A 17020-nucleotide genomic window follows, 5' to 3' on the forward strand; every position below is an offset into this window, starting at 1 on the left:
GCCTGGGAATGCAGCTGGGCAGTCTCTGCACGTGAAATCCATGAGCAGTAACCACCCACCCGGGCGGGGGTGGCTTTCTGCAGACTGCGCTCCTCGTTAGTTATTACCAGGCCACCCTTCGGAGAGCACCGCGCGGCGGGAGGTGATGAGGTATGCTTATAATCTGTGTTCATTTATGGCTCCAGATGTGCTGTGTGGACTGGTGCTGATCTGATCCCCTTTCTTCAAAACGTCCTTGTCAATATCTTAAACACGGGCAGAAATATTACACACAAATTTACACACATCTCCTCACCAAGCAAAATTCAGGCATTTATCTTTTTCTTTGGGTTCTGTGTATGTGTATGTGTGGTCCTCTGACCATCTACAAGCCTAAACCTGTGTGGTGTGTGTCTCTGTGTGTGATGAGATGAATGATTGAATATTTGGGGTGATGCACCTGGTAGAAATTCTTTCTGATTCGCTAGATGAGTGGGGGGAAGTGAGGGAAAGGGATTATAATTTGGGAGTTAGCTGAGAGTGTTCTGGGGCCTTCCTTCTAAAAGGACACAGAGTTGGGACTGAGGAAGTGGTATTTAGAGACTCCATGGCAGGCAAGAAGCTGAGAAATCTATTACTGTCCCTGTGAGTCTGATACCTTACTGATCAAATGAAGAATTAAAGGGAAGAGCCTAAGGGTGCGAGTGAAGTGCTGGGATGTGTGCGTGCACTGGTGGGCGGTGTGGGAGATGCAGGTGGAGTCTGGAAGGAAGCTGCCAAGAGAAATAGAGTGGGAGTGCCCTGGGGGAAGAGGGGGAGATGATGGGTTGTGGCTGGCCCCTCTTTGGGAAAACTTAAAATACAAACGTGTTGGGTGCATGTGCCAGCAGGGCCTCCTGATCTCCAAACGGTTGCTCTGGTGCTCTGCAGAATAGGGAGAGTTTGTGTGGTGGGCAGGGAGGAGGGAGGAGGTCTTTGGTTGCAGTGCTGGGCAGGGCCCAAGTGCTATGAGGGACCAGATGAAGTGGAGGGACGCTCTATTCTGTCCCTCGTTGCAAGCGCATCACTTTAACTCACGCGTACACATGATGCCGGTGATTGTTTATTATTGGGCATTTTCTCACAAATGGGGTTCAGTGAGCTAGTAAAGTTACTTTACAAACTAGAAGCGTGGAATATTAATGAGTAGAGAGGGTTAGAAGTTTTCCATTTAAGACTGGATCACGAGGTAGTAGGTGCGGAATGTGATGAGAAAGATAAGCCTACACCTGGGGCTGGGGTCACAGGAGGACATAGCTGTCTTCTGAGGATTATCCCTTTGCGGTTCAGATGGGGAAACCGAGGCCTAGGTGGGGTTAAGCAGTTTCTCCAAGCTCACACATCTAAGCAGGATTAGAGCTGGCTTTTAGCTCTGCACTTCGGATATAACCAGACCTGCAAGAGAAAAAGATGACAGAAGGCCTTCAGCTACTTGTTTCCTTCCCGTTCTCTAAGTAGCTGGGGGACGATGGGCTAAGCCTCATTTCACCCCTAAAAGTAAATTTTGCCCAGGATTTTTGAGGACTAGCCATTCCTTGCTGACGTCCTCTTTGCAAATTATGCTCAGTTTCTGAAAACTAACCCTTTTTCTTCCGCCCTAGATTGTCTTTTGTTATCAAAAGATTTTTAAGAGAAAGGCTTAGATTGCCATACACAAACCAGACTCTGGATATAAGTCAGAAAAAACAAGTTGATTATTCAGTTTTCCCAAATTAATCAGATAGCCATTGCAGTAATTTGGGGCACCACCTGGTTTTTCTCTACTTTGCCTAAAATAACTATAACAGTTACCAGGAAAATGAGTATTGGCAATAATTCATATAAATATTTTAATCCAAGAGGAGAATTACTGTTGGAGCCTGCATGTTTTATGTACAGTAATAATTTACACCTTCTCAGGAGACTTTCCCTGACCAGCCTGATTAAAAGTGCAGCCATCACCCCCACATTCTTCCTCTCCATCCCCACTTAATTTTTCTCCATAGTACCTTCACAGTGTAACCTGTCATATATTTATTTTGTTGATTATCTCTTTTTACCACCCATAAGAACATGGTCCCATGAGAGCAAGAATTTTTATCTGTTTTGTTGTTGTATAACCAGCTCCTGACAATGCTTCACACATTGTGGAGCTTCATAAATAATTGATGAGTGAATAAATAAACTGCAGTCCAATCTCCCATTGCCCCAAAGACATAGCATTGATACTCACTGATGAATAAACCTGGGCAATGTGGTGCATCAGCTGCTCGTTCTCCTCGGTCTCACAGAATCTGAATCAGTGCTGTAGGCCATCAACTTGAGTGGAGGCTGCTCTAGATGCCTCCACAAGCATTCACATCCCCCAGGTGCTATGGAGACTGAAATGTGGCAGAATTTTAGTTCCTTCTCTTTCCATAAACCTTCTAACTCCACAGCTGTCTTTGGAAGGACACAGGCATCTCTCATATCCCACCTCCTCTTAATTTGGAAACTTGATTATTCATGAATATGTAAGTTTTCTGCATTTGCATCACACCTGTGGAAGCTGACTTTAGACTCAGATTGCTTGGTTTGAGGTCTGGCCGTGAGGTCTGGACCTTGAGCCACCTAGCCTCTACCAGGCTCAGTTAACAATTTGCAAAATGGGGATAATGGTCCTGCTTGTAAAGTGTTGTGAGGACTAAATGAAATAAGTCCTAGCCTAGTACTATACACATTCTAAGTACTTGGTTAATGACCCAGACACTATTTGATAAAACCGCAATCTCACAAAAAGCCTAAGCTGGTGTACAATATGGGGTGTTATAGCACAGAATAGAAAGTAGTGGTTGAAAGTTTGGCTGTGGAGTCCAAAGGGCAGGTGTTCAAACTGTGGCTTTGTTGCTTGTCAGCTGTGTGTCATCAGGCAGGTTATTTGACCTTGGTGAAGCCTAATATCCACATCTGAATGTGGAGCTGGTAGCACCAACTAACTTGGGGTAGTTATGAGGATTGCATGCAACAAATTATGTAACTTCTTAGCATATTCAGTCATTGTTAGCTGTTAGCATCTTCACTAAAACTGCAGTTTATGTCTGTCATGTGAAATAGAATATTCAAAGATTGATGACAGACTCCAAGTAGCAGTTTTTTAAAAACATTTTTTCTTTTAAAAGAAAGCTATTTAAATTACTTCCTTATTCGATTTTCTTTTTGCCATTTTTCTTGATCTTAATTTTTCCTGAATTGTATTCCTGAGAGTGTAGGTTTACCATCATGATCTCTGCAATTCAGGAAGATCAATCAGGATACTGATGAGTGTTTTATTTTTTCATTTTTTCATAAAAGGAAACACTTTTCTTCTATAGCTAGAAAATAATTATTATTGTTCCATAGAGCAGGTAACCATATTTGAATGCATGACACAAAGGACTTCTGATAAGAGGCCAACAGATTTTTTAAAAATGCAAATGATATATTATTCAAAAGCCATATTTACCTTGAAGTACTAATCATCTATTGCTGAGTAACAAATTACCCCAATATTTAACAGTGTGAAACAATAAACATTTATTACCTCACAGTTTCTATGCATTAGGGATATGGGAGCGGCTTAGATGGGTGGTTCTGGCTCAAGACCTCTCATGAGGTTGCAGCCACGACGTTGCCAAGGGCTGCAGGCAGGTGAGATGCCTCACTCACTGGGCTGCTGGCTAAAAGCCTCAGTGGCTGGTTGCTGGAAATTTCCATTGGCTTGCTTGAATGTTATTGTGACATGGCAGCTAGCTTCTCCAAGAAATGACCCAAGAAAAAGAGCAAGGAAGTGATACCAAAGAAAGAGGAAGAAAGCAGCTGTAAGGCTTTTTATAACCTCGCCGTGGGCGCCCCATGCCATCCTCTTCGCCACGCTCTGTTAGAAGTGAGCTACTTGGTCCCGGCTGCTCCCAGGGAGCGGGTGACGGGGGCTTGGCTCCGCCTCTTGAAGGGAGGAGTGTCACAGGATTTGTGGCCTTTAGAAAAAAATCTCTGTATCATGATCTTGAACAACCTTGAAGTTTATTTATTGCACATTTTACTGTCTTCTCTATGGATATTTACACTATTCTCAGTCTTCTGCTGTTATATGTGTTATGTGTCATGTTATAAAGGAAAACCTTTGGATATACATTGCTTCCCACATGTGCAAGTACATTTATGAACTAAATTTCTGTAAGTGGAATTCCAGATTATGGGTGTAAGTAATTTTAACAGTCTTTGCCAAATCTTCACTAAGCATAGGGCATTTACTGTTTGACTAGCAATGGGTATGTGCCTTTTTCTTTATAGTGTCTAACATGGTATGTTAATAAGCCTTTGGAAAAATTTAAATAAACAAACTCCTATGTCACAACTATTAGCAACCACCAAAGAGAAGGAGACATGGTCACTTCCATAGGTATTCTGATAACCCCTCTCCTTGTCAGTGAAGATGAGAGATCATTCTACCTCATTAGTTAATTTAGTTGTATCAGGCATGGAAGGTTAATAATCTTTATGGAATTTTACATGCATTAATTTTCTTATCTATAAAAATGGAACTAAAAATGTCAGCTGTTATCATTACCTATTGTCATCTGCATATTGTGAGAATCAAATAGAAAAAAATAAAAGATTATGGTATATCTTATAAAACATTGAGGAATGTGAGGTATTGGGTACAGGATGAGTAAGAAAGATTAGAGCTGGGTAATTTATTTTATAAAATACAAGGCAGTCTTTGTAGAGAAAGGTACAGCCCCATTTCCTTTTGCAGAGTAAGAGGGCATTACCTTGACAAACAGCGATTCTCCTTAGTGTGGGAGCAGCAGACCGGCTTGTCATTTAACCCTGGGGCAGAGGCCGAGGCAGGCTGCCTCTGTCTGAGGTGATGTGGCGCTTGTGTGAGGTCTCCTTGCTTGGGTGGAGAATGAAGCTGTGAGGAAATCTCAAACAGTAAGGTTGAGTTGAGGACTCAAGTTTCCCTTGAACTAAAGCCTGAGGGAAGAGGGGAGGAGAAGTGCTTTTTGAGCAGACAAGGCAGCTGGGAGAGGAGCAGCAAATGGTTGGCAGAGAAAAGGGGGCCTTGAATGGTATGACTCCTGCTCATGCTCCCCTTGTTTCTTCCTAGCTTCCTGCACCTGTGCCTCAGGCAACGTGTGCATCACCTAAAGCGGGGGCCATAAAGCACTTAGCAGATAGGAGGTTGTATCAGAACAGGCCCATGAGGGCAGCTGCCAGGAATACACACCTGGTGCTTCTCAGGGCCCCGAGGGGGGTGCGTGCCACACTCCGCAAGTGGGATTGACATGTTTCTTAGGAACGTGCTATTTCGTACCCAGCACCCACTATTTCTCCATGGTAAATAAAAAATAATGATATATGATGCTTTATTATTATAAGTGTTTTTATTTGATTCTCACAATATGCAGATGACAATAGGTAATGAAAACAGCTGACATTTTTAGTTCCATTTTTATAGATAAGAACATTAAGCCTAAGGGAGTTAAGGAAATTCTTTTGCCTACCACAGCAAGAAATAGTAGGGCTGGGAATCCAGTTTAAGGCTTCTCATGCTGTATTTAGTGGGCTCTCTGTGCTGAGAAGGAGAACTTAGGAATATGAAGAAGAAGGAAAATAGGAGTGAAATGTTTAGCACAGGCATTTTCTGTGGAAAGGAGGAGTAAAGGAGCATGCAGTTTGTGTGACTCACTCAGAAATGAAATATTAGACACTGGTATGAATTTTGTTGCTCTTCTCATTCAACCTTTTTAATTTGTAAATGAAGAAACTGAGAGCCAGAAAGCTTAAGAAAATTTCCCAAGGTCATCTGGCTAGTTACCTACAGAATAAGCAATGAAATTCCCATTTTCTGATTCTCAAAAAAGATGACTGTTTCTACCAAACATTGCTTTTGTGTAGCAATGACAGCATTGGACTTCAAGCTCATGTAAGACAGGTACCATCACTTTATCCTCTAAAGTGCCTTCAAAGTATACGATAATTAGGAAATGTGCAGGTATTTTGTAAATATTCAACTAGGGAATAAAGGGATCAGCAACTATTGATTATGCAGATCCTGCTAGTGGGTAGTGGGAGGAAATAAAGAGGAAGAAGCATCTGTAATTCTTATACCCTGGGAGCTCACAATCTGAGGGAGAAAAGAGGTGGTGTGAACCTAAGGAGGTACACACTCCTTTGCGGAAAAAGCCTTTGGAAAACTTATGCTTAATCGCAACTGTGCAGGGAGTACGGGGCGGGGTGGGGCACTGATATACTGGGGCATTGGGAGGGGTGCTTTGATGGGGTTGAAAACTTTCACAAGGGGCCACCCATCCATCACTTCCTCCAATATGTTATTTTATTTTTTGTTGTTAGTGTTTTTACTTTTGTTATATACTGTTTTGTTATTAATATTTATCCCTTATTTCACTGTCCTCAATTTACACCTGCCACTCCCCCCTCCCACCCTATAGGATAATGTCACACATTATTATTCAATCCACCAATGAACTCAAAATTCCTATTTTTAAACAGGAGTGGTAGGGAATTCAATGTCAAAGTCAGAAGGGTTCAAGGTGATAGGCCAATCATAGGACTTTACCATTTTTCCTTTCTAAACTTCCACTGACATTCTTATAAAGATATACCAAATGAAATGAGTCTATAGCAGAGTAGGAAGGGAAAAAGCAGACAGGACCATCGTGCTGGGTATATCAGAGCGGAGACTAGCTCAGCTCATAATCATCCTGTGGAAAGTGGTCTGTGATGGAGTTGGGGGTATTTCTGCCCGTGGGACCCCAGGCCCTGAGCTAGGAGTAGGGGGTACAGAGAGCAGCAGGGAGGTGGGCCAGTGCTCAGCTGTGCTTGGACGTATAAAGGGGCATGAAGACTATTATTTTCCAGAAAGTGCTTTCAGTGGTGTATATTTTCTTTATAAGGAGACGGTTTTCAACTCCTTTTTATGTTACAACTCATACGAAGGTTATTACTCACTCATATGAGCAATAGTTGCAAAGGTTGTATGGGGAGGAAGTGGCTGTATGTTCAGAAAAATACCTCCCTTGAGATATTGATGTTTGTACTTCTCCTTCTTCATACTTCAAAAAAATGATTGCTTTAAGGAACCTTGACTTGGGTCCTTTTGTAAAATAAACAGCTGCCCTCTAATTTATATTATTTTTTAAATCCAAATTTTCTTCTTTCTTTTTCACTTGGACTCCTGTACTGGTGAGATTCCTGGATGAAGGCACACTGTTCCCATTTTTTCCTCCTCTTACTCTGAGAGGAATGAGGACACTGCAGGGCATGGATGACACAAAGCATCTTGTGGTGGTGTTTCCACCAAGTCTTGCACCCAAATCAGCAAATACTCACTTCGAGTGCCTGCCAGGTGGCATCCAGTGAGGCACTGTGGAGTTCTTACTAACATTTTTCACATCACAGAGCGCAAAGAAAGTGATGGTGGCATCACTGGGTATTTCAAAAGGGATCCAGAGGAGGCCACTCTGAGCAGAAGAATGGCCTGGCCCTGGATGCCCTGCCCTGGTCCCAACCAGCTGCCCACAGTGCCAAGGGAATCAGTATCTCAGGCTCTTGGCCTGAGGTGAAACTTCAGGGAGGAGTAAGATACTCTCATTCATAGGCCTGCAGCAGCTTAAAAATTAGGAGAGGGAGACAGATTGTCCTTAGGTGCAGAATGCTGGGGAGCAAGACAGGAAGCAGGAGTTAACTCTCAGTCCTGGAGGAGATACTGTGTGAAGTGAAGGAACGAAATTCTGATAAGTGGAGAAAGTGAAACTGGGGGAGGGTGTGTGCTTGCTGTGGTTGTGATAAGAAGTGTGTCTTTGGAGTGTAGACTAGGAATGAATTTCAGCTCCACTATTTATTGCTGCTGACAAGTCTTATAACTTTCTGACCTCTGTTTCTTCACTTGTAAAACAGAGATGAATAATACCTGCAGTTCAGGATTACAAAGATCACTAGTAATGTCTGGAAAATACCTGGCACACGATTATTTAGATTGTAGATGACATGATTAGTCTCATAAGTAACAGAAGCCATTACAAGCTTATGAAGCCTCAAAACCAATGGCCCCATTCATGAAGATGATTCTGCTAACTTCTCCCCTCTTTTACTTCGTTTTTCATTATGTCTGATTCTAGATACTGCTAATATACAGTCCCCTATAACTTATGGGGATACAAGAAACTATTTACTATTTAGATCAATGAAACTCACTTTAGAAATCATTCCATCATACTACCCAGCTTGACGCATTTGTTTATTTCTTCTAAACAAGATTTTATACAGCAGTAAGAAATGTCTCCCTCCATTTCCATTGATTGATTGATTATGACTTATTGTTGGCTTCACTCTCTCAGTGTCACATTTCTGCGTCATAGTATGGCTTACTTAGTTTCTTATGCTTTTGCAGCAGTGCCGTATTTGTGTCCATGGATATACATTCCTGCACAAATGAGCAAGACACAGCGTGCCCTTACCTAAGAGGCAGTGGGATGATCCTGAGAATCCCTAACGTGCAAGTCAGGACCCCTAATGGGCCCACTGACTTGTCCTGAGCTTTGAGCGAGTGTCATTAAAGCGCACAGCACCTCAGTCCTTTCATTTGTATGATGGAAAAATTAGCCTGGCTGTTGCATATATAGAATGCAGCCAGTGTAGGATGTTGCAATGTGAGGTAAATAGGGTATTTCTGGATTCTCAGAACTTAGCTAAGCCAATGGCATGACATGCCAAGATTCCCCTTCAAAGACAACAAATGTTATCTGCAAAAATGCTGCTGGAATTCGGCGCAAGTGAGCAAAGGATATGGTTTAGTTAATGTTTGACAGAGAATATGTGGTGCTGATCTTAAAAGGAGAAGTTTTCTAAAAAATGAGAGTGGTGGGATCAGAAGAAGGAGGTGGCATACACAGTGCCATTGGGGCAACATGGGAAGGGCATGAAGTGAAGTGAGTGACAGGGGACTTACATTACCTCTTCTGATGGAGGGCAGTGCCCCAACTCATCCAGTATCAGAACTGTCCCTAACAAAGCACAAGTCCTAAAGGGGAGGCACTGAGAGAGATATCTAGAATGGACTGCATGTGAGGCACTAGGCTCATTTGAGTTTGTGCATGGTGATTAACTCAGTCTCTTAAACATGGTCTGTACCTTCCTGGTCAAAGACTAAGGGAACCTCCCCAGTGGCCTAGGTGGCACCGACAATCCTGGCAGCCCTAACTTTAATAGCTATCAGTTCTTCCTCTTCAAGTCCAATTTGTGTGTTGATCATAATACTCACCTTTAATAACGTGTTTTTTAGTTTATTTCTGTGTTTGAACATTTGCAATGTTGCTATGCTCCATATGTAGACAAAGAATATCAATTTCCATTCCTCTGAACAGTTTAGTTGATCTCTGGGCATAGGTTTCTCCCAAACTTCCCCTCTCATGGAAAGACTGAGTGAGTGTGGATGACTTTGCCTAACCCTTCTGTACTAATGAGTAGATACTCCAAAGCTAGTTTATGGTGGATCTTTGAAGAGAAAGAATAATGTTTTTAGGTTGTAAACGCTATGAATCTTCATTTAAGACCCAAATTTTCGTTTAAAATACCATCTAAATTGAGCATCACAACAAGATAAGCTTATGTGTTTGATTTCCGTGTCCCGTGCTTCCAGAGCACACAGGGCTCCTGACGCATCGTGATGATGCTGTGGTCTGTTTGGCAGGGAGCAGGGAACTGAGAACCACAGGGGGCTGCATCAGATCCTGCAGAGGGGTGACACCACCCGTGGGGACAGTGCTGGGGTGGGAAGTCCTGGAAGTTAGGTGTATTGAGGCAAAGGAGATTGAATTCCAAGGCAGCCTGTAGTAGTCAGCTGTAGGGATCAAGTAAACCCTTTAGTCAGGAAGGCAGGAATACCTTCAATCACATCTGATGGAGATCAAGAGCCAGATGGACGAAGGGGACAGGCATAGGCTGAGGCAAGTTGCTGAAGGCTGAGGTTGTGGTGGGCTCCGAAACAGCCCATTCATGAGGTGCCCACCAAAAGCTGCCAGAATGGGTATAGCAGCCAAAGTAAATTATATTCACCTGCTTGGACTATTTGGGTTCTAGTCCAACTATGTGGTTTTGAGCAAGTCATGTCGTCTACGGTACCTTACTTTACTTGTCTAAAAAGTGAAGGGGCCAGACTAACCATTAGTTTGATTTCTGTTTTTTAACTCAATTTTTTAATATTCTTTTTAATATTCTTTGCCTACTAAGATGTGTTTACTAAAACTCATAAACCTATAATAGGGTCACTGCAACATGGTTGCCTATGAGAATCACTCATGGAGCTTTTTAAAAAACCACATTTCCAGGCCTACCGGAGGTTCTGATTCAGGGCTGAAGCAGGGGGAAGATGCTGAACATCCGATTTAAACTTCTCGACAAAATATTTCAATCCCTACTGGGATTCAGAGCAAAGCTAACATAGGTAAATGTGTCATTTCTGCATTTTTTTGAAATAGAAAATCCTCAAGGATTCCAAAGGAAGCCTGTGGTCAGAATGATCCATAAGATCCCTTCAGTTCCAAAATTCTAGGTTAAATTTCACCAGTTCTCATCTAGACTGTGGTTTCTGAATATTATTCCCCCTAAAAAGGAACAAGGGCCCCTTAGAGATGTTTGATTTAAGACTGATGCTGGGAAATGTACAAGATGAGCCTAGGCTATCATGTTATCCCAGAAGCAACAGAACTGATTAAAGAGACTCCCACTAGGTAAAGATGAGATATTATTAGCATTAATATTAGTGATAATATCAATGCATTAATAAGGTAAAATGGGTTTAAGTCTGTGAGTTTATAAAGGTATTGAATATATACACACAAAAGCCACTGGTCCCCTGGGAAGGATGCTAGGCAAACAACTCCTTACTTTAAAAACCAGTGACGAAAGAGTCAAAAATTTGTCCTACCTTTCCTATGTGAACTATAACTTCATGAACCAAATAGAAGATGAGGGAAAATTTCTCTCTGTAGGGATATTTCATCCATAATGAAGTAAAGAATAATAGAATTACAGCTTCACTATGTCACAACTCCTAATGAAATACTGGTTCTAAGAAATGCTCACCAATGACTGTTTTCATAAAAAATGGAGAATCTGCTAGATTTTATGTGTTTCCTACTGGAAGACGCTATACCTTCTATGCACCATTCTTTCTAAAAAATCAAACCTGTTTCTGGTAAAAACTCTAAATCTAAAGATTAATTTATAGGCAATTAGAGGGTAGAGAAACATGTTAGCATGCATGGGGATGCAATTGACAAAATCCATATTGATGGGAAATCTACAGAATAAACCCTATTGATTAAAAAACTTGACACAAACCAGTTACAATATATAAAATCTGTTTGCATCCTTATGAGAGCAGAACAAACTATAAACTATCAGAAAATGGGAAATTTTAACATTGACTGGATATTTGATGGTTAAGGAATTATTTAAAAAATATTTTGGATATAATAGCATTTTGCTTCTTGGCTTTTGTGATATTTCCTATTTTTAAAATAAATGCTTACATATTTTCAGAGTAAAAATATGAAATCTGGTATTTGCTTCAAAATAATCCAATGTAAGGGAGAGAAATGGGTACAAATAAAGACAAAATGAGGTTGACCCTGAGTTGATAATTTTTTAATCTAGATGATAGATACACGGAGGTTTGTTTTATTATTCATTCTACTTATGTATACATTTGCTCTTTTCTATTAAAAAAGCTTAATGGCTATATGTTACATAAAACTTAAATCTAAAATTGTTTTCTCTTTTTTTTTAATAGATGGCAATAAAGAAATTGAAGAAGTTTACTGACTTGGAGCTAATGCTCAGTGTCCTTCTGCTGCTGGTATTCCTCATCACTATTCCTCTATTTGTGTTATCAGCTAGAGATTCTTTGGAATCAAAAGGTAACAAACTACAGTGTTTCCCCTCCATATGTTGCCCTTACCAGAGCAAAACCTCATAAATGGCAGGGAAGTGATGCTTCTGTGGTCAGTGGCATGAGCATGTGACTGTGTGTGTGTGTGTGTGTGTGTGTGTGTGTATTGTGGTTGGGGGTGGGGGGTTGTGGGCTGGGATCATCTAACCAGAACTACAGCAGTTCAGTAGGTATTCACTGTAGGCCTCCATTCTGATGCTTTCATTTCCCAGTTAGCATGTGCAGGACTCCACCACTGACCCTTGAAACACATTTTCCAGATTTCATTGAATTATTCTAATTTTGTTTGTTAAACAATAATAATTAGCAATAGCCTATATGAAAGGCAGTCAAGTAAGCATGTAATCAATGAAGTATTTTATGGCAATGTTTAAAAAAATTAACTGCAGTTATTTTATTAAAAGTTTATTGAACTGTTTTATTGTAAAAGAGGGGTGTCACTGGGCTGAGTCATCTGTGATTTCTTATCTGGTTCCTCTAGGAAGATTCCTAGTTGAGGCGGTGAGGAGCCAGTTGGTGGCCAGGGGGAACCTTTGTCCCTCCTACCTCATTCCCAGCCCTGGCAACTTCTCCGTTTGTGGGAAGTTAGATCAAATCACCTCAAAGATTGCTTAACTTTTAAAATGCCATGATCCTGAACCAAAACCCTTATGCAGAAACTGGCACAAATGCAGAGTTCTGTTAATCTACCACTTTTGAGTTGGAAACTGTAGTGAAAAGAAAACTAATTAAAAGCCTCATTGTTTTTTCCTCATGTCATTAGTTGCTTATTCCAGGATGCCTTAAAGAACTCTCACTTCTTATTTTAGAAGGAATTGAATGTGCCTTTTTTATCTGGCTGATTTTTAAATCTGAATCAAAGCCCTTGGGCAGATTCTAGCTGCCAGTTTCTACATCACGGCCTCCCTTTATATTTTTTTGTCATATGAGACTTAACATTTACATGATGTCATCATGTAGAAGAGTTCCTTGTTGAGGGATTGTCTGTTAACTGAGCAAAAAGCAGAGTTGAAGTTACTGTGATCAGGGCAATAACATTCAAGACAGCCGCATAGACTGCACATGTTCTGGGTGCAAACATGTGAATCAGCTGCTGGGGGTGGAAGTAAAGGACCAGAGCAGGGTCTGCAGACTTTTCTGTAAAGGACCAGATACTTAATACTTTAGATTTTTCCCAGTCTCTGTGATAACTACTTAATTCTGCCGTTGTAGCACAATAGCAGCTATAGACAAATACATTAAAAGATGGGTGTGACTGTGTTCCAGCAATACTCTATTTAAATATCAGGCTCCTAGCTCATTTGGCCCACAGGCCATAGTTTGCTGAGCCCTGGACCAGAGAAGGTAGATTAAGAAGGAGGAAGCTAATAAGTACCAGTTCCTACCTTGGTGAGCTTCCAATCTAATGGTGGAATTAAACTCCTTGCTCTTGTATGCACTGTCTCACAGACATGATGGAGATGATGTAGGCATACATAGATGTAAATACAGAAAGCAAGGACAAAATGAGGCTTTATAAAGTGAATGCATACACTTCAAGGACATCAGCACGAAGCCCAATCAGTAGTGGAGTTCATGTATTAGAAAATATTGAGAACTATGATGATCTCGAATGCCTGTGATAGTATATCTCTCTGATGGTCATTTTATGTTTGCTTTTGGGATAATCCCAGATTCCGGGACAAGTGACACCACTGATTCTGCTAACTGCCCAGTGGTAAATGAACTGGAACGGATAAATTGCATCCCTGACCAGCCACCAACAAAGGTTTGAGTTACGGAGTTTGTTTTCATTTAAGAGTTTATACTGTTAGATCGTTTTTTGTTTGTTTTTGTTTTTGTTTTTGTGTGTTTTCTGTTTGTCATGCCCAGAGAGTTGTTTGCATTGCAGCTGTTGGTGGCTCGGGTAGTTAAACTTTCTATCCATGCTTATATGGCAGTGCAGCTTTGGGAGAGGAAGAGCTGGAAAATTCCCTTGGGTTGGCACATTCAGCAGATAAAGGGTCAGGCTGCCCAGTAAACTTGAACTTCAGATAAATGATGAATAAGCTTTTAGTATAAATATGTCTCATACAAGACTTGGGACTGACTTATACTAAACATGGATTTGTCTTTTATCTGGCAACACTAGTTGGTTACTAGTTCACTCTGCGTCTGTTACTGCCTCTGTTTTCTGCCCCTTCTCTGCTTCTTTCCTTTCACAATTCCAAAAGACTATCTAGGACCTACAATAAAAAGTCATACACACACATAAAACATTATTTAAAATAAGGACAGGGTTTTAAGAGCCATGTTTTAGAAGGAGGAAGCTCATAAGTACCAGACTAAAGATATTGCAGGCTTCTGGGTATTTACTGTAGGGCAGTGTTTCTTGATTATCAGCTGAAGTCCAGTTGAATATCATGATTATAAAGTATATGGCACGTACCATATCAGCCACGTTTTATGTTGAAAATTAATGAAAACAAAGTGTAGCCTTCTGAATGAAGTCCACGGGCATGAAAGGGATCTATATCAGGCACAGAAAGGGCGCTTGCTGCATGTGACGCTCGGGCACGTGGCACTCACATTATCTTCCAGTTGTTTACTGTCTGGGACAATCTGTGACGTTGAGGGTTGCTGTTTTGGTTTGTCTAATGTTTCTAATACCAAAAGAGATTCTTTTCTTTTCTGTTTTTTTCTTTCATGCCTCTGGACCTACAAGTACAAAATCAAGGTGTCAGTGGGCAGGGCTGGTTCTTTCTGAGGGCTCCTAGGAAGATGCTGTTCCATCTTCTAGCTTCTGACAGCCGTCAGTCCTTGACTTTCCTTGGCCTGTAGCAGCCTCTGCCTGTGTCTTATCAGGGTGATGTTCTCCCTGTGTCTGTGTCCAGATTTTCCATTTTTATAAGGACACGGTCATACAGGATTTAGCGTCCACCCTCCTCCAGTATGATGTCATCTTAGCTAATTACATCTGCAACAATGCCCTTCCAAGAAAGAGCACAGTCTGAGGTCCTGAGGACCAGGATGTCAACATGTCTTCTCTGAGGACACAGTTCAGCCCATAATAGGAGCAAAGTCACAGAGAGAGACCCAAGGACAGAGGGAATGGTTATGGCTGAGCCTTCGGCATTGGCTGAAATGGTGCGACGCGAGTTGGAGAGAACCAAGGTGGCAAAGCGAACACAGCCAGGAGGTCAGCCGTGGCGCGGGGACGCACCGGGTTGCAGGGGAGATGGACGTTAGGCAGAGAAGGGAACCAGAGCCAGAGGAGTGGCTCGGAGGAGAGAAGATGCCTACAAACTGCAGGTTGGAGCCGTGTGACCGGACAAAACCAGTCGGGAAGACAAGAGAGGTCCAACCTGTTAGACAGTAAAGGATCCCGAAACGCTTGGGACAGGACAGGGCAGTGCCCTGGCCAGCTGTTAGGGCACACGGGGACAGTGGCCCAGACAGCACCTGCTGAGGTAGGCAGGGGTCCCAGGTAAACGGATTTCTCTTACCACCTGGCATCTTACTCTGACTGAAATGAACATGACCTTCTCTTGTACTAGTGGAGAGAATTGCCAGCTTGGAGTAGGAAAAAATGAGGCTGAAACAGAAAAGGTGGATTTAGGTCTAGATCTTGGAAGATTTGGAAAGTCAGGTAGAAGAGGCTGGTTTTGATGTGCTGCACAGCAGCTGGGAGCAGCCATTTAAGTCTGAATGAAATCATGTAAAGGGAAAGAAAGGGAGAATAAAAATGAGAAATAAAGGAAAAAGTAGATACAAGGGAGACAGAAAAACAAAACTACTTCATCATGGAGCCAAATGCCACAGAGTTTAGCCTTGTGGGCGACAGGTTCAGCTCAAGTACATATTTTTTTTTTTTGGGTCATAGATTCTAGTAGAGGGAAAGCTCAGTAAATAAATAACTGGAATATAAAACAAAAATTCATAAGATATATAAGAAATACCATGGGAATCACAAAACCGAAGAGAATATATTAAGGAGAAGGTGGCAGTCTAGAATTACAAACAAGCAGGAATTTGGCAGAGATGGGAGGATTGGAAGCTGAACTCAGGGTAGGAGAGGGAGTGTAAACAAAGTGATGGAAGAGGGAACTGGGGGGCACATGCATGATACATGGAATAGTCCCGTATGGCCGAGCTACGGGGTGGGTGCCAGAGGGAAGAGAATGTGTAAGACTGTAAAGTGGACTGGAGCTTGATGCCAGGGGGCCTGAAAGCATGTGCTGCTTTGTCACTAGGAATGGGAAGTCACGGTCTAGTATGTTCTGCCTCCAAGGGCCGTTTGGCACACTGGGTTTACAGAAAGTTGATCCACACCCACTTGTTTGCCCCTGTCATAGTGCGCTCAGAAGTCCACCTAGAAGACCTATGCATCCTTAGGCTGTTTATTCCCCGACGACACCCCATCTCGTTATTGGCTGTTGGTGCATTTCAGATGTCATTACTACCTCGGTAATGTTCTTTGGTGTTTTATTTTAAGGTCTTTTAATAAATACTATGGTGTCAAGATCATAGCTCAATAAATGACCTTTGCCTTTTTCTATGTGTTGTACCCAACTGAATTAATCTATGACCTTAGCATCCACTGATGGGCCTGTTCCTCTTTAGCTCAGCCGGAGAGAAATACTCTGGGAGTTCTTTTAATGATCTGTTTTTCATAGAAGGTGTATCTTAGGTATTTTGTTGCATGTCTTATGTATTCTGGGTACTATATGCTGATCCAGACTGTTGTTGAGAGACTGAGTCTATGGATAATGATGTATTTATATAATGTACATGTAAGAGGGAAGTATATGGCTGTGTAGAGGAGAGGAGTGAGAATAAATTTTGAATATGATACCAAATTAGGCAGAATGTTCTAGTGTAGAGGCCATTGCTATACCATTTTATCAACCCTATCTCCTCTCCTCCATGATTGCTAATAAAAACTAACAGTGCAAGTTTCCCTTCTGATGATTCTTTTTATAAATCCCATTGTTTCTTACTCCCAATAATGGGAGGGAATCCTGTGTCCAGGACAGGATAAAGAAATCT

The 17020-nt window shown here is 41.7% G+C and overlaps 1 protein-coding gene across 1 annotated transcript in view; it reads left to right on the forward strand.

The window, feature by feature from the left end:
• The window catches only part of LOC118932546 (probable maltase-glucoamylase 2), a 189158-nt gene continuing 172138 nt past the window's right edge, over nucleotides 1-17020 (forward strand). Inside the window, exons 1-3 of the mRNA XM_036926117.2 lie at nucleotides 1-150; nucleotides 11834-11960; nucleotides 13666-13760. Of these exons, the coding sequence (XP_036782012.2) occupies nucleotides 11834-11960; nucleotides 13666-13760 (222 nt within the window). The 5' untranslated portion in view covers nucleotides 1-150. The remainder of the gene's footprint in view (nucleotides 151-11833; nucleotides 11961-13665; nucleotides 13761-17020) is intronic.

The sequence above is a fragment of the Manis pentadactyla genome, chromosome 7, assembly GCF_030020395.1.
Source record: "Manis pentadactyla isolate mManPen7 chromosome 7, mManPen7.hap1, whole genome shotgun sequence".
Lineage (NCBI taxonomy): Eukaryota > Metazoa > Chordata > Mammalia > Pholidota > Manidae > Manis > Manis pentadactyla.